Source organism: Bufo gargarizans, chromosome 7, assembly GCF_014858855.1.
Source record: "Bufo gargarizans isolate SCDJY-AF-19 chromosome 7, ASM1485885v1, whole genome shotgun sequence".
NCBI lineage: Eukaryota > Metazoa > Chordata > Amphibia > Anura > Bufonidae > Bufo > Bufo gargarizans.
The window spans coordinates 105,970,251-105,997,557 of record NC_058086.1 but is presented as its reverse complement, the minus strand read 5'-3'; the positions used below and the strand labels follow the sequence as shown (position 1 = coordinate 105,997,557).

At 47.0% G+C, this 27,307-nt stretch overlaps 1 protein-coding gene across 1 annotated transcript in view; it reads right to left on the bottom strand.

Moving 5' to 3' along the window:
* The window catches only part of DUSP12 (dual specificity phosphatase 12), a 131,444-nt gene that overhangs the window by 72,573 nt on the left and 31,564 nt on the right, over positions 1 to 27,307 (bottom strand). The window contains exon 4 of the mRNA XM_044300648.1: positions 11,625 to 11,738. Coding sequence (XP_044156583.1) covers positions 11,625 to 11,738 — 114 coding nt within the window. The remainder of the gene's footprint in view (positions 1 to 11,624; positions 11,739 to 27,307) is intronic.

Below are 27,307 nucleotides of genomic sequence, written 5' to 3'. Positions count from 1 at the left end.
CATTAGACCAGAGAATCGTATTACTCACAGGAAATGGCCTAAAATGCACCACTTTGCACCACTATTTTGACATAAAAGTCTGTCTCAAAGTGTTAGCCAAGCAGTAGTTGGTATCAGAGAAAAATGCCTATTCCTGCACCAGATCTATCATCCTGCCTCAGCCACTGTGAGACATCTGGTGCAGGTTTAGACAGCCTGTCTAAGCTTACACTATCTTTAGGTAACCGTACAATACATTTCTTGTTCGACGCATGGGTATATGCTCAACGGCCCCTAGAAAAAGAAAAGCTCTGCCAAGATTAGCTATACCCTCTGCACAGACACTGGACTAACCAGTTTGTACTAAAGCAGCACTACAAAACCAGATCGAAAAGGGAAACCTGCAAGAGAGCGCTGCAAGTTCAGAGACTCTGCGAATGGAAGTAATAGCCACAAGAAAGGCAACCTTAAAAGAGATGAAAGAAAAGGGAAATCTCCTTCAAAGGCTTGAAGGAGGAAGAATAAAAAGCATCTAAGACCAAGAATAGAAGGGGGACGGGACGGAACGCAACGAGCCACCCCCTGAAGGAAGGTTTTCACTTGGGGGTGAGAAGCCAGAGGCCTTTGGAAAAGGACAGACAAAACCAACACCTTTGAGAGAGACCAGGCAGAGGCCCTTCTCAAGGCCGGTCTGAAGAAAAGAAAGAATCCTCGGGACGAGAAAAATAGGGGGCTGAACACCACTGGATTCACACCAGCCAAAACAAGACTTCCAAGTACGATGGTAAATACTAGTAAACCGGGGTTTACGTGCGTGAAGCATGGTTTCAATGACAGTCTTGGAGAGGCATCAGAACCTTAGGACTGTGGAAAAATCCACGCTGTTAAATAAAGCTGCGCTAAACTTGGGTGGAACAGTGGACCTTGGGAAAGGAAGTCAGGGCAAAGTGGAAGGAGCCACGGAGCGTCGGCGAGCAAGAAGACGAGATCCGCTTACCAAGCTCTGTGGGGCCAATCTGGAGCCACCAGGATTTCTAGGACTCGATCCATCTTGAGGTGTTTGACAACTCGAGTACGCAGTGGAAGGGGAGGAAATGGGTACAGGAGTTTGAATTGGGACCACAGGATCACCAATGCATCCACAGCAAAATCCTGAGAGACCTGGTGGCATAAACCAGAATTGTGATTCAGACGGGAGGCAAAAAGATGACTTGCCAACAGAGGGGAAGAAAAGACCTGCCAAGGGAGACAGACCAGGGTTCAGCCACCAAATCAGGTCCCGGAGGAAATGAGGAGAAACACTAATCATTTCCTAATTTCCTTATTTCCTTCGGGACCTGAAGGAAATGAGGAGAAAGACTAATGGGGTGATTGAGGCCAGGTGGAGCCCTGTTCCACCGGGTGAGAATTGAGAGCTAAAGAGATTGGGTGTGGAATTGGGCATAAGGGATTGCCTCAAAGGCGGCAACCATCCAGCCAATTACGTGCATGCACACCCTGATGGACAGAGGAGACCTCTTGCGAGAATCATGCCTAGTAATTCTGTCCTCTGGCAAGGGACAAGGGAGGAGTCATTAGCTACCTGAACGTGGACAGCACATTCAGGGTGATGTAGGGGCTGGTTAAGGTTGTCCTCCTGGGACGGAGTCTTCACCAGAAGATCGTCCAGGTAGGGTATCACTGCAACACCCCTGGTAAGGAGGAGTGTAATGAGGGGAGCCATGACATTTGTAAAGACTCTTGGGGCAGATGCCAGCCCGAAGGGCTGTATTGGAATAGGCGGCTCTACCTGTATCCCAATGGATGGATTGGTGCTCACCTCTCGATACCCCCAATACCGTGGATCATGAATAGCAGCAAAATATAATAAAGATGAGGGGCACTCTACACCCAGAAATGCATGGAATGTGATAGATAAAAAAAAAAAAAAAAAAAAAAATACACCTTTATTCAGAAAATAGCATTCTCAAAATGCCATATGATATCGACAATAAAAATAAACAGAAAAATAAAATAAAAAAAAGAATATAAAAATAAAAATCTAAATAAAACACACAACTTAAAACTCAATTTAAAACAACAGCAGCTGTCATGCAGTATGGATGCCCCCCCCCCCCCCCTTTACTAGGATAATTGGTCCTAGCTATATGTGATAAATTATTACAATATGTAATTACGGTCGTCCACTCCTGCACTTTGAGCTTTTTTGTTGAAGAGACACCTAATCAGAAGTCTAAATGCAATGATCCAATATGATCCGATATGTCCCAAATCAATCATGTCACCAGAAGCCTTGCCTGACTATAATTCACTCAGTGCTTTTTAGACTTTAGATGGTTGTAACAATCAGCAAATCGCGTGATTTATATGCTGAATACATCAGTGCGCTGAATACAAAGAGATGCTGAGTACATAAACGTGCTGGGTACAAGCTGGATACATAAAAGTCAAAGTCAATAGTTCAATGCTTTGCAACTCCACATGTCAGACTGTGACACTCTCATACTTGTACTGTTGTAGTACGCAGTCAATCATGCGGTGCTGAGTACATAAATCAATGTGCTGGGTACATAAAATCAAAACTGTCACGACTGGAGGTTCGGCACTTTACCACTCCACGCCGCTGTAGTCATCTGTGTTGTATGCTGCTCCTCTAACCTGTAAGGACCTACGCGGCGTCCCACGTCAACACACCTCCACGTGGTATCCAACATGACGGTGGGGGAGCGGTTCACAAATTGAAAATCAAGAGAACTGACTACGATGCGAGGGAACCTTTGATGAGACAGAGATATAGGGATGTGAAGATAGGCATTCCAGATGTTGATGGACAACAGGAACTTGCCCACCTCCAGGGATGCTATCACCGACCTGAGCGACTCCTTACGAAAGTGGTGACGGACCAGGACAAAACGATTGTCCCTTCTTGGATCAAAAGGTACGCAAAGAGAGCAGTTTTTCTTGGGGACAGTGAAGAGGTTCGAGTAAAACAGGGAACAGAAAATTGTGGTGGGGCGGCTCACTAAAGCCCAAAAAATGGAGGGAGGTGCTCAATCCAAACAAAGCGTACCCAACGCTTGTGGTAGGAAATTAAGAATATAGTAGAGGGATGGCACTCTGGTCATAGGTAGTGTATGGAAACTGAATATTTATTATGAGATGGCTGGTTATGCCAAATAGCAACAATAAAAAAGTATAAAATTGCAATAGTACAATGTAATACAATGTGAGTAGTAAGCCTTCAATTAGATACTCCTAGGAAAATCAGGCACATATAGTAATAGTGCATATAAAATAGTACATATAAAATATAAGGAAGATTTAATAAATGAAAAAAAGAAAAATAATTGTATATAATTAAAACATGAAATAAAAATTGGATACAAGAAGTCTTAGGTAGTAATATGGTCAGAGTCTTGTAGACCTACTAGAGATAGGTGTAGGTATCCAATCTGATAGTGTCCCAAAGAGAATAAATTGGATGGGGGGGAAAGACCTCCTTTAGGAGGTGTAGAAATATCCTTTTGTCCTAAATAAATGAGATGTTCACCTCCAATTAAGGAATAGTCCAATGTTAATGATGATCACTCATGTCTCAGATAACATATTTACCTCTGATTAATATCTGGTTGATTTTATAGAGAGTGGTCCAGTAGTCATAGATTATATTGTAAAATACTGCTAGTTTACCAGGTACATTACCCTCCTGAGGTAGGCTGGTGAGCAGCTCCCGACAGGCGTGCGGCGTCCACGTGTGTTGTTCCCGCTCGCGGGGCTGAATGCTCTGCCTATTTGTTGCTGTAGGTGTTCGTCACTTCCGGTGACGTCACTTATACTCACTGGCTTTCCCGCTCAGTTCTCGTCGGCGTTCCACGTGGGGACCGATGGCGGAAAAGAGGCTGAAGCTTTCAAAGAAATATTCTGTTCCAGAGCTCTGTAGTTTTAGGATCCTTTTGGTGCTAGCTAGCTTGGCTTGAGTATGGCTACCTAAAAAAAAACAGAAAAACATACGCGTTTCGGAGCGTCCTGCTCCTCCTTCATTCCCACAGATTTTCCTAGGAGTATCTAATTGAAGGCTTACCACTCACATTGTATTACATTGTACTATTGCAATTTTATACTTTTTTATTGTTGCTATTTGGCATAACCAGCCATCTCATAATAAATATTCCGTTTCCATACACTACCTATGACCAGAGTGCCATCCCTCTACTATATTCTTAAAACAGGGAACAATCACTCCTTAAGTGACTGCCCGAGACGGGGACCTGAGTGGCGAAGACTGGAAGAACCGGCCTGTGGGAAGGGCGATCTATCTTATATGAGTATACAATTTTCACGCTTGCACGTCAGGAATCCTGAAAATTGAGCAGCTAACACCCCCCCCCCCCCCCCCCCCCGAGGGACCGGCTCGAGTAGGGGAAAACCTTCATGTTGAGGAAGGCTTTGCAGACAGGTGCTTGTAAGGCTTAGAGTTGGCGTGCCAAGATGTCTTTGCCTTGAAGGAGGGCCGAGAAGTCTATTTGTCCTGATGGGAGGAAGAGTCCCAAAAGGAGCAAAATCGATGAGACAATGCTACAAGGGGTGGCAGTGGGGATGGTTCTGGGGTAAGAGCGAAATCTTAGCGCCCATGGCTTCAGATAAAAGTTCCTCCAAACGCTTCCCAAAAAGCTTGCAGGCCAGGAAGAGGCAGAATCTGCCACCCAGTGGGCAGATTCCAGGGAAACATTGTAAAGATACTGGGATGCCTGGAAAAGCTCAGAAGCAAGGAGATGGAGCGCCCCCTGATCAGAATCTGTGGGCAAGGACCGAAGAAGCTGTTTGGGCCAGCCCACCCAAGCCTTTGCAACATAGGACACAGAAAAGGTAGGGTGGATAGCAGATCCTGCTGCCACAAAGGCAGATTTGGACAAGGAGTCTATTTTCTTATCCGAAAGGATCTACCTGAGGAGGGACAGACCACTTAGAAATGGACGCCTCAGAAAAAGAGAACTTCTGAACCCTTGAAGGGCAGAAGTCGTCTATCCAGGTGACGCTACACCTTAGCTAGGAGTGCGTCAAGCTCCGCATGGTTAGGGAAAACCAATGTGAAGGATACTGTGTCCTAAGCCACAGAGGAGGGATACTCCTGAATGTCCAGAGTGTCCCTAACTACCGTGATAAGGTTCTGCATGGCCGCAGATAGGGCTGTGCTCTGCTCAGATCAGGATTCTGAGTCAGAAGTGTCCCCTGAGGCGGTGGAAAGTGCAATAGAAGAGGAGTCATCGCCAGCCACAGACTCAGAGGGGGAGCAGGACCGAGTTGAGACAACCCAAGGTCGCTTGCAGGACCTGGTGGCTAAACATGTGTGTGTGGAGTCAGCAAGGGAGTCCCTGGGAGGGGCAGAGGCAGATGCAATTTGGGTCCAAAGAATACACCATAGATTGAGAGAGTCGAGCAAGGTTCCATATGGCCTGGGAAAGGGAAAAGGAATATTCAGGAGGGACCAATGCAGGAGGGGGTGCAGGGCTTCCTGAGGGGGTCTGTGCACAAACAGGGTTAGGCAGAGTGGGCACACGCAAAGCACATTGTGACCCCTAGGGGGCCTGGGATTTGGAGTCTTCCTTGAAGGAGGACAAAGGCCGAGGTGGAACCCTGAAAAGTAAAGAGGAAGGCAGCCAAAGGATGTCCTACCGGACCCCTGGTGCTGTGTCCCCAAACAGGTGAAGGAGCAGGGCCGAGCTGAGAAAAAAAAGCCAGGGAACGAGGAGGGGGTCGGAGAGAGGATGCAGCCTACTCTGAAGAAAAGCAAGGGCCTCGATTTGAGCAGTGGCCAGAAAAGAGGTTCCGTTGGCAGGTACGAAAACCAGGTGGGGAGCCTCCTAGGGGAAAGCAACGCACGGGGAGGGGAGAAACAGGGCAAAAGGGGTGCCTGGGGATCAGGGACAGGCGAGGGAAAATTGTGACCCCCTGAAAAGATAGGAAAAGAGAGGGGGGTCTAACCCAGGGGGACATCTATGGGGAAGAGAAGGGACACTAGAGGGAGAATACTCACCGTCCGTTGTCTTCGTGCGCCGCAGGGTCACCCCTTCGGCAAACTCGCACTTACGTGGGATTGGCGGCAGGTCACTGTGGATGCAGTAGTGGGGGACTGGCTGACCGGCGAGGTACCAGGATACACACCCGCAGGGGGTGCTACTAAAGTGGATATCCATGATGAAGACTACCCCCAATGCCATTCATAAGAAATAGCTGCAGTTTTGCTCCATGTTCACTACCTGAAGCCATAACAATTGTCAGGTTAAAGGTGTTTTTTCATCTCAGGCAATGGGGGCATATCACTAGGATATTCCCCCATTGTCTTATAGGCACGATGTAGCAATAGGGCAGCACTACTCACTGTTTATACAGTAGTTCCAGTTTGTGGTGGTGCCTGCAGCATTGGATCCCGGTCCAAAAGGTTCCCGTAATTGCTAGCAGTAAGCAGTAAAGCCACGGCACTCCAATGGATATGTTCCAGTTTCTTTATTACACCTTAATCAACAGCGACGTTTCGACCAGACTGTCTTTATCAAGCTCACTTTGCCGTGGCTTTACTACTTACTATTGTCTTATAGGTGCGCAGCCACCCTCCATTCATTTCTATGGGGCCGCCGAAAATAGCTGAGCGCTGGCTCGGCTATTGCAGTCTGCCCCATAGAAATGAATGGGAGCATGGGCTGCACATGCGCGGCACGCTCCCATTCACTTCTATGGGAGAAGCGGGGATTAGCGCTTGGTGGTGGACAGACCCTGGGAAATCTGGGGTCCTCCAGCCACAGTGCTTCCCACTCTGCTGGGACCAGCACCTATCAGACAATGGGGGCATATCTTAGTGATATGCCCCCACTGTCTAAGATGGGAAAGCAGCCAGGGATCACCCAATAAAGAAGCAAATGCTTGTTTATCAGGAGATTGAATTGTTCTGCTCGCTCCAAAAATTATTGTTCCTGTGAGGCAGATTGTGCTGCCTAAACAGCGACTTGCTGCCCAGGTGCATTGATTGTTCCCATACAGCAGAGGTGATTGCTGAAAGAAAAAAATGAACGGCACAGATTTCTTCATTCGCATCGATCAATGTGGATGAAAAAATCTCTGCCCAAAAAAAAAAAAAAAAAAAAAAAAAAAAAAAAAAAAAAGGGGGGGGGGGGGGGGAAAGGCGTCTGCCAGGACATAGAAGCTCCGCCCAACATCCATACCCACTTAGCTCGTATGCCCTGGCAAACCAGATTTCTCCATTCACATCAATCGATGTGGATGAATAAATCATTGCCGGGATTTTTTATTTTATTTTTACATACAAAGTGTTTGCCAAAGCATAGGAACGCCGCCTCCCCCTCAGCTTGTATGCCTCGGCAAACGTATCTGTTACTGCAGAGTAGAAATCTTGTCTTGCAGCGCCGCATACACCGACTTGCGTGTAATCTGACAGCAGCGCAATGCTTCTGTCAGAATGCACATCAATGCTGCAGCTAGTCAATCGGTTGGTCCACCTGGAAGGTAAAAAAAAAAAAAAAACAGGCCGCAACGCAATAATTTTATTAACTTTGGAACAGAACATATAAACTAACTTTTTGAACTAAACATTAACATTGCTTACTGGTGTTTTTTTGTGTTTTTTTTTACCTTTATAGAACAAACCTCTCCTTCCCCATGGGTCAATGTGCAAAGCGCGTTATGCACTTTGTCCCAGGTAAAAAGGAGACGTTTGCAGCAGCTGTGTGAGTAAATGGGCCCTAATAGCCCTGTGTGCCTGTCCTGGTGAGATGATCCCTATGCTAGGTGTACCTGTGTGTGGTACTTCCGGAAACACTCCCCTAAGCATATGGCAGGGTGGTCAGGACAGTAATAGCGGGTGTCACGCCTTATTCCACTCCTGCTACAGACACAACATTTTTTTTGGGGTGGCGGTCGGTTTGAGGTACCAGGAACGACATTGGGGAAATGTCGCTCGTGTAGACGGCTAACTACACTGGTGGATGGGGCCACGGAACCTCCTGGGTACAGGAGGTTCGCGATGATCTCTTCCTGAAATTTGAGGAAGGATCCAGTTCTCCCAGCCTTACTGTAGAGAACAAAACTATTATACAGAGCCAATTGAATTAAATATACAGACACCTTCTTATACCAGCGTCTGGTTCTGCGGGAAACTAAATACGGAGACAATATCTGGTCATTGAAGTCCACCCCTCCCATGTGAAGGTTATAGTCGTGGACTGAGAGGGGCTTTTCAATGACACGGGTTGCTCGCTCAATTTGTATTGTCGTGTCTGCGTGAATGGAGGAGAGCATGTAAACGTCACGCTTGTCTCTCCATTTCACCGCGAGCAGTTCTTCGTTACACAGTGCGGCCCTCTGCCCCCTTGCAAGACGGGTGCTAACGAGCCGTTGGGGGAAGCCTGCGCGACTAGTTTGTGCGGTACCACAGGCGCCAATTCATTCTAGAAACAAATGCCTAAAGAGGGCCACACTTGTGTAGAAATTGTCCACATAAAGATGGTACCCCTTGCCGAATAAGGGTGACACCAAGTCCCAGACTATCTTCCCACTGCTCCCCAGGTAGTCAGGGCAACCGACCGGCTCCAGGGTCTGATCTTTTCCCTCATAGACACGAAATTTGTGGGTATAGCCTGTGGCCCTTTCACAGAGCTTATACAATTTGACCCCATACCGGGCGCGCTTGCTTGGGACGTATTGTTTGAAGCCAAGGCGCCCAGTAAAATGTATCAGGGACTCGTCTATGCAGATGTTTTGCTCTGGGGTATACAAATCTGCAAATTTCAGGTTGAAATGGTCTATGAGAGGCCGAATTTTGTGGAGCCGGTCAAAAGCAGGGTGGCCTCTGGGACGGGAGGTGCTGTTATCACTAAAGTGCAGGAAACGCAGGATGGTCTCAAATCGTGTCCTGGACATAGCAGCAGAGAACATGGGCATGTGATGAATTGGGTTCGTGGACCAATATGACCGCAATTCATGCTTTTTAGTTAGACCCATGTTGAGGAGAAGGCCCAAAAAAATATTTATTTCGGAAACTTGGACTGGTTTCCACCGGGAAGGCTGGGCATAAAAGCTTCCCGGGTTAGCGGTTATAAATTGTGTGGCATACCGGTTTGTCTCTGCCACAACTAAGTCTAAGAGCTCCGCAGTCAAGAACAGCTCAAAAAATCCCAGGGCTGAACCGATCTGAGCTGTCTCAACCCGAACTCCAGACTGGGCGGTGAAAGGGGGAACTACAGGTGCGAGTGAAGTTGGGGACTGCCAATCAGAGTTTGCCAGCACCTCAGGGATTCTAGGGGCTCTACAGGCACGTCTTTGCAGTGGCTGCGACGGGGTCACTACTGCACGTGCCACCGTACCAGCTTGAACTGCCCTTCTGGTGCTCGCTACTTCACCATGTTCTACGGCAGTGCTGGTACTAGGTCCAGGAAGGGCTGCGCTGCTGGTGTATGCCTCACCACGTAATCCGACAGCACCAGCCCCACTCTGCTGCTCTTGAAGCGGATCCTGCGCAACCTGCGGTCTAGCGACACGGGGCCGGGTACGCCTGGTGCTATCAGGGACCTCAGCCTCCTCGTCCGAACTTTGGGTCAGAGAGCCACCGCTTTCTACAGGTTCGTATTCTGACCCGCTAGATTCATCAGATGAGGGTTCCCATTCCTCATCCGACTGGGTCAGAAGCCTGTAGGCCTCTTCAGAAGAAAAAAAAGCAAGCCTGTCTTACAAATGGGAGGCTAGCGAAGTACCGGAGGCCGCTGCGGTTGATAAAAAATATCAAAACTGATTTTTTTATCGCCGCAGCGCGTGTAAAGTGAATGTGCAGTGATCAAAAAAAAAATTTTTGCTCACTGCGGTGGGGTGGGCGTGGGTGAACGCACGTGTGGGCGACCGATCAGGCCTGATCGGGCAAACACTGCGTTTTGGGTGGAGGGCGAACCTAAAGTGACACTAAAACAATTATAGATCTGACCGTGATCAGTTTTGATCACTTCCAGATACTATAAAAGTACAAATGCTGATTAGCGATACGCTAATCAGCGAATCAGTGACTGCGGTGCGGTGGGCGCTAACTGATCCCTAAACTACCTAACCAAGGGACCTAAACTATACCTAAAACCTAACGGTCAATACCAGTGAAAAAAAAAAGTGACAGTTTGCGCTGATCACTTTTTTCCTTTCACTGTGATTGACAGGGGCGATCAAAGGGGTGATCAAAGGGTTAATTGGGGTTCAGAGGGGTGATCTGGGGCTAGTATGTGGTGTTGGTGTATTCACTGTGTAGCCTGCTCCTCTGCTGGATCCAACCGACGAAAAGGACCAGCAGAGGAGCAGGGCAGCCATATAACAGATCATATTTACAAATATGATCTGCTATCTGGCACTCTGATTGTTTTTTTTTTTAAATCAGCAACCTGCCAGCCGCGATCATTGGCTGGCAGGTTGCTGACGAAATACTCCTTGACGAAAGGCCGGCCAGCGATGCGCATGCGCGGGCCGGCTGCGACCGAAATCTCTCGTCTCGCGAGATGACGCGCCGATGCGTCCAGGAGGAGTAAATCAACCACCTCCCGGACGCATCGGTGTGTACAGCGGTCGGGAGGTGGTTAAAGGGGTTATCCCATCTTAGGCTACTTTCACACTGGCGTTTTGAATTCTGTTTGTGAGATCCGTTTCAGGGATCTCACAAACGGTTCAAAACAGATCAGTTCAGCCCCAATGCATTCTGAATGGATAAGGGTCCGTTCAGAATGCATCAGTTTGGCTCCGTCCCGCCTCCATTCCGCTCTGTATGCGGACATCAAAACGCTGCTTGCACAATGTAAGTCAATGGGAGAGGATCAGTTTTCACTGACACAATATGGTGCAATTGAAAACTGATCCTTTCCCCATTGACTTTCAATGTAAGTCAGGACGGATCCGTTTTGAGTTTGTTCTTCATAATGCAAACGGATCTGTTCTCAACGGATACAATTGTTTGCATTATAGGTGCAAATCCGTCTGTGCAGATACCAGACAGAGCCGCACCTAACGCAAGTGTGAAAGTAGCCTTAGACAATGGGGGCATATCGCTAGGATATGCCCCCATTGTCTGATAGGTGCGGGTCCCAGAGGTGGGACCCGCACCTACAAGGAGAACGGAGCCGGGGAGAGTTGTGGCTGGAGGATCCCGGGTTTCCGTCAACCAGGCGCAGCTCCCCGCCTCTCCCATTGAAGGGAGTGAGGCCACAGCTCCCATTCATTTCTGTGGGGCTGACGGAAATAGCCGAGCCAGTGCTTGGCCATTTTCGGCGGCTCCGTAGAAATGAATGGAGGGTGGCTGCGCATGCGCCCTCCTCCACTTTCTACACTCCGTTCTCCTTGTAGGTGCGGATCCCAGGCTTTCAGACAATGGGGGCATATCCTAGCGATATGCCCCCATTGTCTAAGATGGGATAACCCCTTTAATGATGGTCGTCAGATCCACAGAATCTACCACTTTATGCCAAATAAAATTAAGGACTCCATGCCTCAATGGGTCAGAGAAGGTTTGGCAGCACTACATAATATTATGCAAGTGGTTTTAACATTATTCCTAAACAATGTATATAGCATTTATATGGACAAGTTAGAACCTGCCCAGCACAACTTACTTAATATCAGTTTTTTTATCTTGAAGCCTCTGGTACGCCTCTTCAAATGTACATTTTGTGGTGTTCATCATGTATGCCGCTATCACCGCGGCACTTCGGCTAACTCCAGCATGGCTGTTAAAAGAAAACATCAGCTGGGCTGTTACTCTGAAAAGGATTATACAGAATATACTACAACAGATTATCACACGTGGCTAAGGCTTTGTTCATACTGTAACATAGTTTGTAAGGCTGAAAAAAAGACATCCGCCCATCTAGTTCCACCTGGTATCCTGATAGATCTGTTATGTGCCGACTGGCGAATTAGTTATAGGTTTTTTTCCCCTCACTGTTACCTTATAATAGATCAGTCAGGTTTCCAACTGCTGTGCCTGATAAAATCGTATAACACTATTCTGAATTTAGAAGTAGGGATGGATATATAAAATAAAGGCTGATTCACTTATACAATCACTATTAGCCTACTAGCCGGGTTGTGCCAGCTCCACTCAAAGTCAGGGTCTCCTGCACTGATGTGCTTAGGGTTGTCACAATACTAGGATTTGGACTTGGATAGAGACAAATGTAGTATCACAATTCTCAATACTAAAACGATACTTTTCACAGATAAAACCATGTGTCTATTAAAATTCTGACTCACAAACCTGCATGGGCTTTAATAAATCAGACTGATTGGAATGTTTGTGTTGAACCCTTTAGGAAACAGCAGCTGGATGTGGTAGGAGTACCTCCACCAGCTTGAGCTTCTTTTAAGGAGGAGTAGCACCTGTCCTCGATGCGAGAACACAGTATGAGGCCTCATGCACAAGATAGTATTTTGAAGTCCACTTTTGATCACATTTTTGGTGGATTACACACAGAACCATCACTTCTTAGAGTCAAAAAAAAGGAGAGCACTTGGATGTCATCCATGTACTATCCACATCTGTATGTCCATCTGTTTTGCAGACAAGAATAGCTAATTCTATTAATGGGACTGAGAAAGATGAAGATTACTCTTACTGGATTTTCTATATATCCTGCCTTACCTGTTTCAGTTAGTAATCTACGACACAACTTTGATGCAAAACTAATTTTTATATAGATATATGCATATACCAACAAAATAATGCATACCACCACAGATTATATAACATGAACAAATAGGGTGGGAAATACCAGTGACCTTGGGGAGGCTATATGGAAAAATGAGATTTTTGTATAACTTACCAGTAAAATCTCTTTCTTGCCCTTCCTTGGGGGACACAGGAGACCTTGGGTATAGCTCAGCTCCCTAGGAGGCATGTCACTAAGTGAAAACTGTTATGCCCCTCCTCCAGCAGCTATACCCTCAGCCTAGAGAGAGAGACTGCCAGTTGCATGTCCAAGTAGTGAGAAAAGGCAAAGTCCAACAAGTGGAACCAACAAGCCAACTACCCAACGGGGTAAAGCAAGTCCGGAAACCGTGTAGAAAAAACAATGAATGGGTGGGTGCTGTGTCCCCCAATGAAGAGCGAGAAAGAGACTTTACTGGTAAGTTATACAAAAATCTCGTTTTCTTGCCCATTTTCCTTGGGGGACACAGGAGACCTTGGGACGTTCAATAGCAGTCCAAGAAGGGGGGACTACAGCACCAAGGCGAAGCACCCGAAGACATCAAGGAACCGCCGCCTGCAAACCCAGGCGGCCCATACAGGATCCGTCGAAGTCCGAGCATGCACCCTGTAGAACAAGGCAAGGCATGCAAGGAAGACCGGTGGCCGCCCCGCACAATTGCGCGGCCGAAGCCCAATGTCTCTGCCCAGGAGACACCGACCGCTCCGGTGTCGCCATTCATTCCATCAAAGACGGAACCCTGCCCTTGGCGCAGTAACCTCAGATATAATCAATCATTTCGATGAAGCGGGCGAAAGCCACCATGGAGGTCATCAAAACTCCTAGAACCACAAGAGCCCGAGTGCCGACAAGAGACGGTGATCTCCAAGTAAAAACTGCAAGGCCTGAACGTCGTCCAATCAGTGAAGCGTCCGTTCCCGGGTGGATACCACCTTCAGAAGAAAGGAAGGGATGGGATGGAGGACAGCCCTGTCCTAGGGAAGGACAGGAGGCGCGGAACAAGAGGGGGCCGCCATTGAGACACGATAGCTACAGAAACAACAGTATAGGACAGAAAAAGTAGGGAGAACTTCTGTAACGGCTCCAAAGGAAAGCTTAGAGCGCCGAGAGCTCAGTATGTGGTTTCCAGGGCAGTAACGGGGACGGTACAGAGGAACCAATGAGCCAGTCCGTGGAAGAATGTCTTGACAGGCCCAAGAGGGCCAGGAACGCTGGAAGATGATGGACAGAGCTGACACTTGACCCTTCAAGGAACAGAGTCCCAGGTCCAGGCCGGACTGGAGAAGGACAGAACCATGGAGAGAGAAAGGCAGAGTGGGGGAAAAGCTCAGCTTCCCACAGAACCACAGGCAAGAACTGCAAGTCCGATAACAGATCCTTGATGAAGCATGGCCGGGAGTGAACACTAGCGTGCCCGCCGGAATTGCCTGTGCAAGCGGGGAGAAAACCCAATGTGATGCGGCGCAGACCGGTAACACGGGCAGAAGAGTCTGACAAAAACCGGTCCCGCCGTCCCCCGAGCAAAGGCATCCCATACCCACCCGAGTTGGGGGAGCAAAGGACAGATGGAAGGAACCGAAAGGGCCCTCCCAGCATCCGACAGATGCCAGGACAAGATAGGCTAAAGTCCACGTCGATGTTGCCATCAGAGGAAGGGAGTCTATAGTCCCGGTGTGGGAGATCTAAAGACAATCTTGCCCGAAGGGTATTTTTCCCAAGTTACCAAGAAGGTAAGTCTACAGCAGAACCATCGCCTGGAATAGAAAACGCAATCTGCACTTAGCGGGGGGACATAACGCAGTAGACCCGGTAAATGGGCACACAGCCAGTACAGCCAGTGTGAACGAGGGAGATGGCACAAGGCCACAAGGAACCATCCAAGTAAACAACCATGCTCACCCCCAGAGGGGAGGGCAGTGAAGGACCAGCCTCTGAAGCCTGTCCGGGCAGACGCCACATCAGAGAGCCAAAACAGAGCCAGCGAGAAAAAAAATAAAAATAAAACGGTCGAAACAGAGGCCGGCATAACACCCTCCAACCGAAAGGAGGAGTGGGCAACAGGGAAGTCATAGTAGGACAGCTCAAAGGCAGAACACCTGCTACACTGAGACGCCCGGCTAACCGTCTCGCAGAAAGCGAATACCCTGAAGAAACCAAGGTGGAGGTCCCCCGGACCTGGGCAACCGAGCACCCAAGAGAAGTTCGGTGACCTTTCTGAGAAGAGCGGCCCAAACCTGGTAGCAGAGCAGAACTGAAGCGCAGAGGGCGCCAATAGAAGGGAGTCATACCGCACTACGCCCGAAGAGGAGGAAATGGTAGTAGGTGAGGGAACCGTAGTCCCGCCAGAGATAAAGTAGAATTTGAGGGGCGCTGCAGACAGCCCTCTCGTCCATGTGACCGCTTGCGCAGGAAAGCAATGCCATGAGAGGACAAATGGGTACGCATCTAGGAACCATGAACACTCCCCAGGTGGAAGGGCCAACAAACATGGCGCACACCGTCGCAACGGAACCGCAATATACAATACAAACCCGAAAAAGAATACCGCCTAACTCTGTCAGTAGAGCGCAAGTAGAGCCCGTCCGGGTCAGGTAGAAGCAAAATGATCTCATCAGAGAAGAATGCAAGGCTTGCCGCCAGCATAGTATCCCAAGAGAAACAAGCATGTCGCAGGAGGAAGGGAGGTATATGTATGAGTAGCCCCGAAGCAGTGAGAAAGCCAACCCACCTACGGGAGGAGAAGGCATACACGGCCCAAACAACGCACAGAGCGCACAAAAACGTACGCCCACTGCAAAATAGTCACTCAGCGAAGGGGGCCAACCACAGAGTCCCACAGTATCTACGGAAGTGCAAAGTGCGGCCTGAAAGGGAGTTATGTACAAGACTAGTATGGCATGCGATGGAACGCAGGCAGTCCCCCCAGAAAAGGGGGAAATGTACCTGGCAACACTGCAGTTGGTAAGAATGCAAAGGCCCGTCCCAAAGGGGGGGATGCCCAAGGCCAGCAACAACTTCAGAGAAGTAGAACATACCATATTTTGCCCAGAAGGTGACCATGCACATGGCCGCACAGTACCCAGCAGCAACGCAGGAGGTCCGCCTAGTGAAAGGGGGACATGCACGGGGTTATCCTAGCATTAAGAGATTGGGCAATAACCCACCTAACACTGAATTCCGTGAGAGTGCAACTACTCCGCAATGAAGGGGAACATGTACGAGTCCAGTACAGCATATCAAGGACAGCCATGAGTCTTGTGAGCATGCAAATTCCCGCCCATGGAATGAGGAGGGTTGTTCATGGCCCGCAACACATCCGGCGAAAGTGCAGTATTCCGCCCAGAAGGGGGGGGGGGTCACGCACATGGCCGGCATCGCATCCAGTGAAAATGCAAGCACCTCACCAAGGATGCGGGTCATGCACATGGCCAGCAACGTACTGGCGAGAAAACAACCACAATCAGTGGGCATGTACGTATTCCGCCTGAGGAAAGAATGCATGCCCATGGCTGGCAGCGAATTCAGTGAGAGTGCAGCACACCGCCCCTGGAAGGGGGGTCATGCACATGGCTGGCAGCGGATCAAGTGAGAGCGCAGCATACCACCCAAGGAAGGGGGTCGTGCACATGGCCGGCAGCAAATCCAGTGAGTGCAGCAATCCACCTATGGAAGGAGTTCAAGCACATGGCCGGCGGCGAATCCAGAGAGAGTGCAGCATTACGCCTATAGAAGGAGCTCATGAATATGGCCGGCAGCGAATCCAGAGAGAGTGCAGCAGTCCTCCATTGGACGGAGGTCATGCGTATGGCCGGCTCATGCATATGGCCGTAGCGAATCCAGCGAGAGTGCAGCATTCAACTAAGGAAGGGGGTCGTGCACATGGCCTGCACCGTATCCGGTAAAAGTGCAGTATTCTGCCTACAGAAGGGGGTCATGCACAAGGCCAGCCCACAGCCAGGGAGAGTGCAGTATTCCGCCTAGAATGGGGGGGGTCATGCACATGGCCAGCACAGTGACTGGAGAGGGCAACTAATTCTGCCTATAGAAAAGGCGGCCTGCACCTGGCCAGCGCCGTATCCCAGGAGAGGGCAAGGGTCCGCCTAGAAGGGGAACATGTACCTGGCCAGTGCCGCGGCCGGGGAGCGCAACATGCCATCTATGGAATGGGGGCAGGCATACGGCCAGCGCTACCAAGGTCAGGCTGCAGCATCCTGCGCAGCCAACAAAAATTCAGATATTTCTCATTATATATATTTTTTATTATTTTTTTAAACACAGCCTCTTTGAGGCAGGAAGGGGCCTAAGAGACAGCCCTGGAGTGTATGATTCCAGAAAAAAAGGCTGTTCACCTACAGCACCCCAAGCCACTCTCTCACCATCAGCCGTCTTCACCCTTGGTCCGTTCCAGCAGGGTCGTCCCTTCAGCTACTGTCACCGTAGTGGCAGGACGCTGGAAGAAGGACTTTGCGTGCGGGCGACCCTTGCGCTGGCGGGATGCAGGGGAGCTGGGCTGCCCTGGTCCACCTTCCCTTCTGTGGGGGAGGCAGCAGTGCGGGTTACCGGCACTGGCGCAGCTCAACCCCGGGAAAAACAGAGAGGTCTAGTGTGTCTCTGTTGTCGCTGATGGTCTGGAAGAAAAAGGAAAAAAACCACACACACACACACACACACACACACAACAAAGGAGAAAACAGTCTCTCTCTCCAGGCTGAGGGTATAGCTGCTGGAGGAGGGGCTTAACAGTTTTCACTTAGTGTCACGCCTCTTAGGAAGCTGAGCTATACCCAAGGTCTCCTGTGTCCCCCAAGGAAAATGGGAAAGAAAGCCAAATACCGGTAAGAATAAGCATCTTTTACATACGACTCCAAAACTGCAACAGCTGGAAGATACATTTTACTCCTTTAGGGTGGAACTTTGGTGCTCTGGCCAAATGGAAGTCAATGGGAAAACCCCAGGCACCCCCTGCTCAGAAGAGAAGAATGTCTAGTTCACAAAAAAAGGTTCAAAATTGATGGAAACCCCTTTAAAAATGGTTTGGAAACCACATTAAGAGGATAGCTGGATGCATCTTAGACTCTTATTATGTACAACATACAATAGACAACCACAGAAAGGGTATATGCTAAAACCCAGGTATGTGCAAGCCATCAATTGATCCACAAGACAGATAACAACCAGCATACCTTACAATGGCAGCCTTGCACACTATGAGATATTCCAAACTGGCTCTGATCTGACTGAGAACCAGTAAACCCCAAAGTTATTTTGTATCTGTTAGATGGCTTGGGTGGACCTGCACACCTAGATCAATATCATTAGGGCGACAAAAAGTATTTCGATTGTCCTAACATAATACTCGATAACCTTTATATACAGTTTTGTCATGTAAAAACTCATTTGCATAAACATGGACATATGGGAAAGACATGCAAATGAGCAGAATCTGCCTTGTTTTTCAGCTGTCAGAAGACCATGAAAACCAATAGATGGCACTATTGAGTCATGAACAGCGCCCTCTATTAGTTGCATAGTGTTATGACGACTATTCGCTGTTGTGAGTGAATAGTCTTGTCATAACACAATGCAACTAATAGAGGGCACTGTTCAGAGATTCTGCTCATTTGCATGTCTTTCCCATATGTCCATGTTTATGCAAATTAGTTTTTACATGACAAAACTGTATAGAAAGGTTATTGAATACTATGTTAGGACAATCAGAAGACTTTTTGTCGCCCTAATGATATTGATCTAGGTGTGCAGGTCCACCCAAGCCATCCAACAGATGCAAAATAACTGAGGTTTAGGCTACTTACACACCTGTGTTTAGGTGCGGATCCGTCTGGTATCTGCATTACCATGAACAAAAAAAAAAATAAAAAATAAAATTATATATATATATATATATATATATATATATTTATATTTTTTTTTGTTCATGATAGTGCAAACAGATCCGTTTTCACTTTACATTGAAAGTCAATGGGGGATGGATTGTTTGAAATTTGAGCCATACTGTGTCAACTTCAAACGGATTTGTCCCCATTGACTTACATTGCAAGTCTGGATGGATCCATTTGCCTCTGCATGGCCAGGCAGACACCTGAATGCTGCAAGCAGTGTTTGGGTGTCTGCCTGCGGGAGCGGAGGACAAACAGTGCCAGACTGATGCATTCTGAGCTGATCCGCAGCCACTCAGAATGCATTAGGGCTGGACGGATCTGATCGGGGCCGCCTGTGAGAGCTTTCAAACGGAACTCACAAGCGGAGCCCCGAATGCAAGTGTGAAAGTAGCCTTACTGGTTCTCAGTTAGATGAGAGCTGGTTTGGAATATATCATAGTGCACAAGGCTGCCATTGTAAGGTATGCTGGCTGTTATCTGTCTCATGGATAGATTGGGCACATACCTGGCTTTTGGCATATAACCTTTATATGGTTGTCTATTGTATGTTGTACATAAAAGGAGTCTAAGACACATCCAGCTATCCTCTTAATGTTGTTGCTAAACCATTTTGATGGGGTTTCCAACAATTTCTAACCTTTTTTTTATGAACACTTCCGAGCAGGGGGTCCTGGGGTTCTCCGATTGACTTCCATTGTATTCAATTGTATTTGAGCACCCAAATTATTCGCCCGAGCACTCTGATCTGCCGAGCAGCTATGCTGGAGCCGAACAGAAGTTCGGCGGAGCATGCTCGCTCAACACTAGACAAGACATTATGTCCAAATGAAAAGTCACTGTTAGATAAGACATCTAGTTTATAGTGTCTGAAAACAGTAGAAGGGCTGGTGCCGCTCTCAATATCTGATCCAAAGAGGCTGCGGCTCCTTCAGCCCAGGAAGCGGATATTGCTCTCATTAAATGCGTTTTCAGACCTGCCGGGTAAGTGATGCCTTTAGTAGAATATGACATCCAGCGGGAAATAGTGGTTTTACTTGCAGCTTGACCTTTATTTTGACCATGGAACTGGACAAACAAGTGATCTACCGGTAATTTTCTGAAATCTCCTGTAGATGATAGCAAGTACTGCAGGACAATCTGCATACGTCTAAATTGTGGAACTTAATATTCCCTATACCTGGTGAGGTATCCGCCAGAGTTATGAAGAGGTGCTGGCCTCTTCATAACTTTGGCGGATCCACAGCCACTTCTAAATGTAAGACAACTTCCTAGCTGTCTTACATTTAGACCATTTTGTACGCCTAAAACAGGCATAGAAAATGGTAAATGAGAAGGGTCTGCCAGCCCGTCCCCTTCTCTGCCTACGCCAAGCCAACTTTTTTTAGACATGCCGTGAATGGGTAAAAGTTGCAGATTTCAGCGCAAAGGACCTCTGTGCCACAATTTGCTCCAATAATACACCTAATTTAGGCATATTTGTTTAATAAATGTCCCCAATAATTTCTTCTGGAGAACATCCCTGCAAGCAGAAAGAAGGCAGAGATGCTGCTTGTTGACAATAAAATTTCGAAAAGACTTTAGGCAAAAATAGTCAGGTAAGGAGATTTACAGGAGAAGGCTTGAATCTCCCCCACCCTCCTAGCTTCTGTGATGGCTACCCAGAAGTATGTTTTTAGAGAAAGTAATTTGAGCAAGATATTATTGATGGGCTCAAAATGCTGATCCATTAAAACGGATCCCATGGTGGTATAGCTGAATGAAAAGCTGGTCGGATATTATTTGCCTGTTTAATGAATCTTCTGAATAGATCTACATCTGCCAGTTTGAAACCTAAAAAAGCCCTGTGGGTAGCATCCTGGACTTAAGGTACTTTAAGACCATTATCCAGAACTTTCTGGAGAAAATCCAAAATTATGTTTACATCAGGGGACATAGAGGGATCACAAGAACCATCTGAAAAACAAAAACTCTCCAAGTTCTGTGGCATATTTTAAACGTAACAGGCTTTCTACTCTTTAGAAATAACGGACTCAGATAGGCCTTTACCACAACTCCATGACACACGACCCGCAGCACCCACCACGCGCGACTCAACGCCACACCCTCTGCGAGGTCATTGCACAAAATGCACGCTGCAACCGCGCAAACCCAGCAGATTCCACTGGAAGGAGGATTCAGGCCCCAGGAATCCCTTGCTGCTGCATACCGTGCACAAAATCCTCTTGCCGGAATGCTCCCAGAGTGACAGCAGAGCCCTGGGCTGCCAGTATATACAGGACTTATGCCAAAGCACCAGGGAGGGATCCATACCAACGCCCCCAGCATAATGTGCTCTGCACCAGCCCCCCTGAGAGATCCTGAAGGATAACAAACCTAAAGGATGTGCGGTCAAAAGAAATGCAGGTATGCCTCTTGTTACAACAGTTTCTCCACTCGTCCGAGGGACAGGAAACAACTAGAGCAGGTAAAGGGGAAGGGGCTTTTATACTATGGGTCCAAGTTGTTTTTCTGTTCCTGGGAGAAGGGATAACCTCGAGCTGTGCCATTGAGGAGGCATATTTAAAAAAACGTAGATTGTACATGGAGAGTATCCATATCTTATGGATCCGGAGTTTGAGAACCACAAAACGGATACGGTTGTGTGCATGTAGCTTAAAAGGGTTTTCATAGATACAAATAGTGTTGACCGATCTTCTGGATAGGCAGGGCTGACTGAGGATAAATGGCACCCTGTGTGGAATTTTTTTTTTTAGACGCCCCTCCCACCACTAGAAGAATAAAAAAATAAAAAAATCACTAATTAGACTAACTTACCCTATATACACACACACACTAGAGAATACACAGAGTACACACACTACACATAGGGTAGGCAACCTCCAGCTGTTTTGAAACTACAACTCCCAGCATGCATACTTGCTCTGCTCTTCTCAGAACTCTCAGAGCATGCTGGGAATTGTAGTTTCACAACAGCTGGAATGCTGAAGGTTTCCGAAACCTGCTATAGAGACTACACTTACCCTACACACATACATAGAATACACTACAATTACCCTACACACACACTAGACTACACTGTATATAAACACTATATAAACTACATTTATCCTATACAAACTATATAAACTACACTTACTCTACACTATGTAGACTACACTAATCCAGTGTCACAGATGTTCCCGTGACAGGTGCCAAGAGATCAGTGAGACTGGCAACACGTGGTTTGATCTGACAGGTTCCTTGTGGATCAATTTGTGTCTGTGTTGTTTCTTGTAATGGCCACACCCCTTGACCCAGGTGTTGCTTATGTGGTCATTTTACCGTTCCTATTTATTGTAGCTTCTCCCACCATACTGTGCAGTTTATAGCTTCAGTCTTGTTTTGGATTGCTGGTGTTTGGATCTCGGTGGCGTTCCTGTGCTTCCATAGCATTTTGAAGTCAAGTATCTCCTTCCCCTGTTTATTGTTGGGGTTCTCTTGTGTTACTCTTTTCCCTGACATTTGTGTTTAGGCCTGAGGGAGACTCCTGTTCATCCTACCGTTTGGAGGAACAGGTTGTCTCTTGTCCTGACATTAGTACCAGGTTCCTACAGGGTCAGTAAGGACTTTAGGTACCCGTAACATAGTATGGGATCAGTTCATACTTGCAGTAAGTCAGGACTTTGATTAGGGTTTCTCTAGAAGATGACCTGCTCCCTTCCATAGTTTCCAGGCCTTTTCCCCCTCACCCCTTTCCCTCCCATGTTCAGTGTGGGTTTCCCTCCCACACCAAAGCATTACTACCCATGGGCAGTATGAGAATACAACAACAACAAAAATTCTGTGGTGGCCAAGACCAAAAAAAAAAAAATCGGCAAAAGTAAGTTCTTCAAATAAATATTTTATAAATGTGATATGTTGTGTAAACATGTTCATACAGCATGTTTAATCTAGATTTGCTTTTGGATTAGGTCTCCTACAGATGTCTGAAGCCTCAGAATCAAATCCAAGGCGGCCACCCAGAAGGCGCCGTCGAATTCAACAAGCGGTAAAGTACAAGCGACAATTGGATTTTGTAATACAATTTGATTAATTGCATTAAATCAGTATGTGTTTTATTCTAGTCTTCATCATCAACCAGCTTACCAGCTGCAGCACCCTCACCTGGGGCCGGCTCACCTTGGGCCTCGGCGTCACAAGGGGAGGTGGACAAAGCAAGGACCAGGGCCAGCAGGAAGCAAGTATATTGCTATGTATTCCGTTTAAAAAATATATAATCCGTTTTTTGTTTTTTTTTAAATGGTTTTAGAAACCTTCACCTAGAGCTGCCAGGCAGGATCCCCCAGTCTCCTCCAGAGTTCATGGGAGAGCCCGTGTTGGTCAGGGACATGTAAGTATTGAATACATAGTTTTAATTTGCATTTGTTTTTTGTACTTTCTATAATTTTTATTTTTCTGCCAGGGATCCAGAGTCTTCACCGGGGAAGATAATGAGTTCATTGTCCCTCATATCGGCAACTAATTCCTAAGTCAACTGGTGGAGGCGCGTCCCGCTTTATGGGACCACACCGACCGCCACCATGCCCACCATCACACCTGGTGGCTCTGGAGGGAGATAAGCAAGTCCTTATTCACTGGGGGGGGGGGGGGGAGATCTCCCTGCGGCGGCTCAGAAACAATGTGTTAAGTACAGCAATATGTATTTTTACTAGATTTATAAAGTTAACCTAAAAGCATGCTAATATTATTGTAATATAATTTTACTTTTTTTGTTCACAGCTGACAAGGTTATCATTCGGTGGGACCACTTCAAGAGAGATTACAACAAGGAGGTTCAGGCCCCGAGTGGATCCGGAACAACCTTAAAGGATAACTGTCACACTTACCCCAATTTCAATTTTCATATATGTAGTTACTAATAACATGATATTCCAGAATCAGTTACTATTAGACTGACTTACCCCATATTTAATAAGATTCAGCCCTTAGCAACCAGTCTGCATAAAACTGCAATTTCACTATTACTGCCCTCACCCTGAGGCTAATCCCGCCTGCCCTCCATAGCCAGTAACAATAGCCCCCCCAAAAGTGTCAGTAACCAGAGCCCTCCCCCCCCTAAAGGGTTAATCTCCTGCGGCACAAAGGGGTCCTCTTACCAGACGTTGCTTTCATTTATACACTGAGCAGATGGCAAATTAATAATTTACTTACAGTCCCTGGCTGTCAGTAACGTGACCTTGCACGCAGCCTGCTTCTGCGTGCTCAGTCCTTCAACTGAAAGACTGACCATGCCTAGTAATACTATTTTAAGCACAGGTAAAAGTAGGCAGTACAGGGAACAAAACTATGGAATTAAGGGGTAATTGAATACACAGTGAAAAGTTGAAATAGGACCACCAAGGAGATATCACCACAATCCAATACTAAAAAAAAAAAAAAAATAATAATACGACAGTTATACTTTAAGGCCGGCCATATATGTATAGTGCGGCCTTGGGGTTCCTACGACGGACGCTGGCGCCAAGAAGGCATTTTCCTTAGTTTTTTTTCCCTGAAAATAAATACATAACGCTTTTGCTTTCCTCTCCCTGTGAGTGCAAGGGCTGTCAGAGAGAGGATCGTTCGGCCCCTCAGTTTCTGGCAGCCCCCTACAGTCGGAGGGAAAACCGTTCTCTCCCTCTGACTGCAAGGAGCGTTTGGCCCCCACTTTTTTTTGCAACCTCCTACAGTAAGGAGGTAGGCATAGCATGGAACCTGGACGCAGTAATTCAAGGCCTTTTATTTCCTCTGCAGAACTGCCATCAGCACTCGGGCGCCTGACCTAGCTCTTGAAGTGGAGCCGAAACCAGCCGCCACCCCCAGCCCTCCTGTGAGAGCTATGTTGAATAGAAGGAGAACCGGTATGAGTCATGAGGATTATGGGAACCTCGTAGACATAGTTTACAATGCTCTAGAAGGTTTTGCTGATGAAATGAGGCGAAGGTTAGATAACTTGGCACGTCAACTCAGCCCTTACCATCACTATGTGCTAACCTTAATCCCCAGGATGGACCAAATGACGCCCGAGCAGGTGCATAATTAAAAAAATTTGGAGGAGAAGGGGTCGTGGGAAATTTTCCACCACCCTCCGTTCCACAACTACCCCCCCTATCCCACTCCTTTCACCCATTCCCTTTCCGACAACCATCCCATTCCACCCCCCCCCCCCCCCCCCGAGCAGGTGTTTAATCTTTCTTCTTTTTCTTCTTCTCATCCTCACTATGCTGCTCCCACTTCGTTCCAAACTCCCTCTTCGAAACATGCTCAGGAACATTCCAGTTCCAACCAGTCCTCTCTCCACACCCCTCAAATCCCACCTGCATCTTTTCCTGCGGCGCATCGTTTTTATCCCGCCACCTAAGACAGGGGGGCTAGCGCTGCCAGCCCAAAAAGTGTTCACCCCACAACGGTCTACCTCCCCTCAACGTTTTGAAAGTGTATAATTTCTTTATTTTAATATTTAATTTCCATATAAAACTTTTTGGGGTAATTTTTGTCAAATAAATACGTTTACTGTACTTCAGTGTGTGTGGGTGTGTTTTTTATTTCCTGGTACAGGCTATCCTCAACTTTGGCCACTCTAGCTGTTGGGAAACTAGAACTCCCAGCAACACACAACTTTGCGTTTATTATAATGCTCGTACAATTAAAAATAGGTTTCTAGGAGTTTAATTTTCTGAACACCTGTAGTGCCAAAAAGGTGGCCGAATCTTTAATGTTGCACGATCAATAACGGGTTTTCCTATAGCTTCTTATTGATCTGGCTTGTTCATCAGTCAATCTTGTGCAAATTTACATGAACCCTTGTGGGAGTCACGGTACATGTGAATCAGCCTCGTCATCAATTCATTTACTAGAGAGCGCCAAATTAAAATTTCGCTCTTTAGTACAGATGAAGCTGTCACATAAACTAGCGTCATTACCACAAGCAAAGGGAAAGGGACATAATGCTGTTAAAAGGTGTGGTCCGAGTTCAGAGCCGAAGCCGAACCTGCACCCAGATGTTAACAGAGCAGTTCAAGCTCCAATGCTCTCCCTTGCCCTGCGCAGGATCGGGCAGAACAAGGGCTGACAAACATACTGCTAAGCATAGGGTTCCACCAAACAGTGTGTTTGCTGATGTCACAGTCTCTAATGAGCAGGCTTTAGCGATGTGCTAGAAGTTTTAAAGGCTATGGCAGGGCTACAGCCGGCCCAATAGTGCTGGTGATGTCATGGGACTCACTGATGGGCGCAAGCCTCCGTCTGTAAGCACTATGGAGACCCCAGTACGTAAAAAACACTCCATAAAATACCTATGTCCTGCAAGATTGAGTGTGGTAGGTGGGTTCAAAATATGGCTATGTCCGGGTTCAGCTCTGAACCCAGATAACCCCTTTAACAAGCATTATTTTTCATAACAAGGCAGAATGTGTGATGTAGTAAAATAAAATATATCATCAGTGTAGCAGAACCATTCTTGGGGCAGATTAAAAAAAGACAAAAAAGGTGTTTAAAAAATAAATACATTTTAATGAGAAAACTGTTAAAATTAAAACACATTTTCCTGCCAACTCACTCTGCCTGCTTCAGAAACAAAGTAATCAGCAAAACTGTCCCTCATTCTGGTGACAAGGGTTGACCGATATGACAAATTTTGCAGCCTGGTGAGTGTGCAATCAACCTCTTGTGGGTCTAGGCGCAGTGGTTCCTCTTAAAAAACAGTTATGTAGAACTACACAAGCCTTGACTATATCGTCTATGGTTTCCAAAAATTAATGGCTTTGGTGAGAATACGCCATTTGGCAACTAAAATGCCAAAGGCGCACTCCACCAGTCGTCTAGCTCGTGTCAGTCTGTAGTTAAACACGTGCTTTGTAGTGTTCAAGTCACGGCTAGAGTACGGCTTGATTAGGTTCTCGCACATTTTGAACGCCTCGTCCCCTACCACCACAAATGGCATTGGAGGTCCATCAGTACTTGACAAAGGTCTCTGAGGTGGTAATCCAAATTCCTTTTAATACAGGAGGCTTCCCATTGCTGAGTTTTTGAAAGCCCTCGAGTAGTAAAAAAATTCAGAGCCACTTCTGGAAGGTTTTACAATCTGTATACGTTTGCCATCCACAGCTCCGACACAATTAGGGAATTGGCAGGTTTTCAGGAACTTGTCTGCTATTTGAAGCAACTGTTCTGTAGTTGGATGCATTTCTCATTCAATACCTCCCACAAGGCACAACATGTATCGCAGACTATACCGGAGATCGTCAAAATTCCCATCCGATATTGGTAATGCAGCGATTAACAGACCTTTCTCCCGTAGCAAGAAACCTGAGAAAAAAAAATAAAATAAAAATTATATATGTAATATATATAGCGGGTATCCTGTCTTTCAATGCGTGATGAAATGAGCTGCAGTAGCTGGTCATAACTCAGTCATGCGCATATAATTGAAAAAATAAAAATCAGGATTCACGCAAAGCTCCAAATACAGAACAGAAAAAAAAAAAAAAGCCTCTGGTCATCCGTTTGAAAGTTATCGGGTGGATACAATACCGGCATCTTCTCCATCTCGCTTTCAGGATTAGAAACTTCAATCGCAGACGTAAGTGTGCAGGTAACATGGTTCCAAAACAAAATGAGCCTGATTGGAGGTTTCCCTGCTTTAATACACTGTAAAAGTGGGTGGACAAT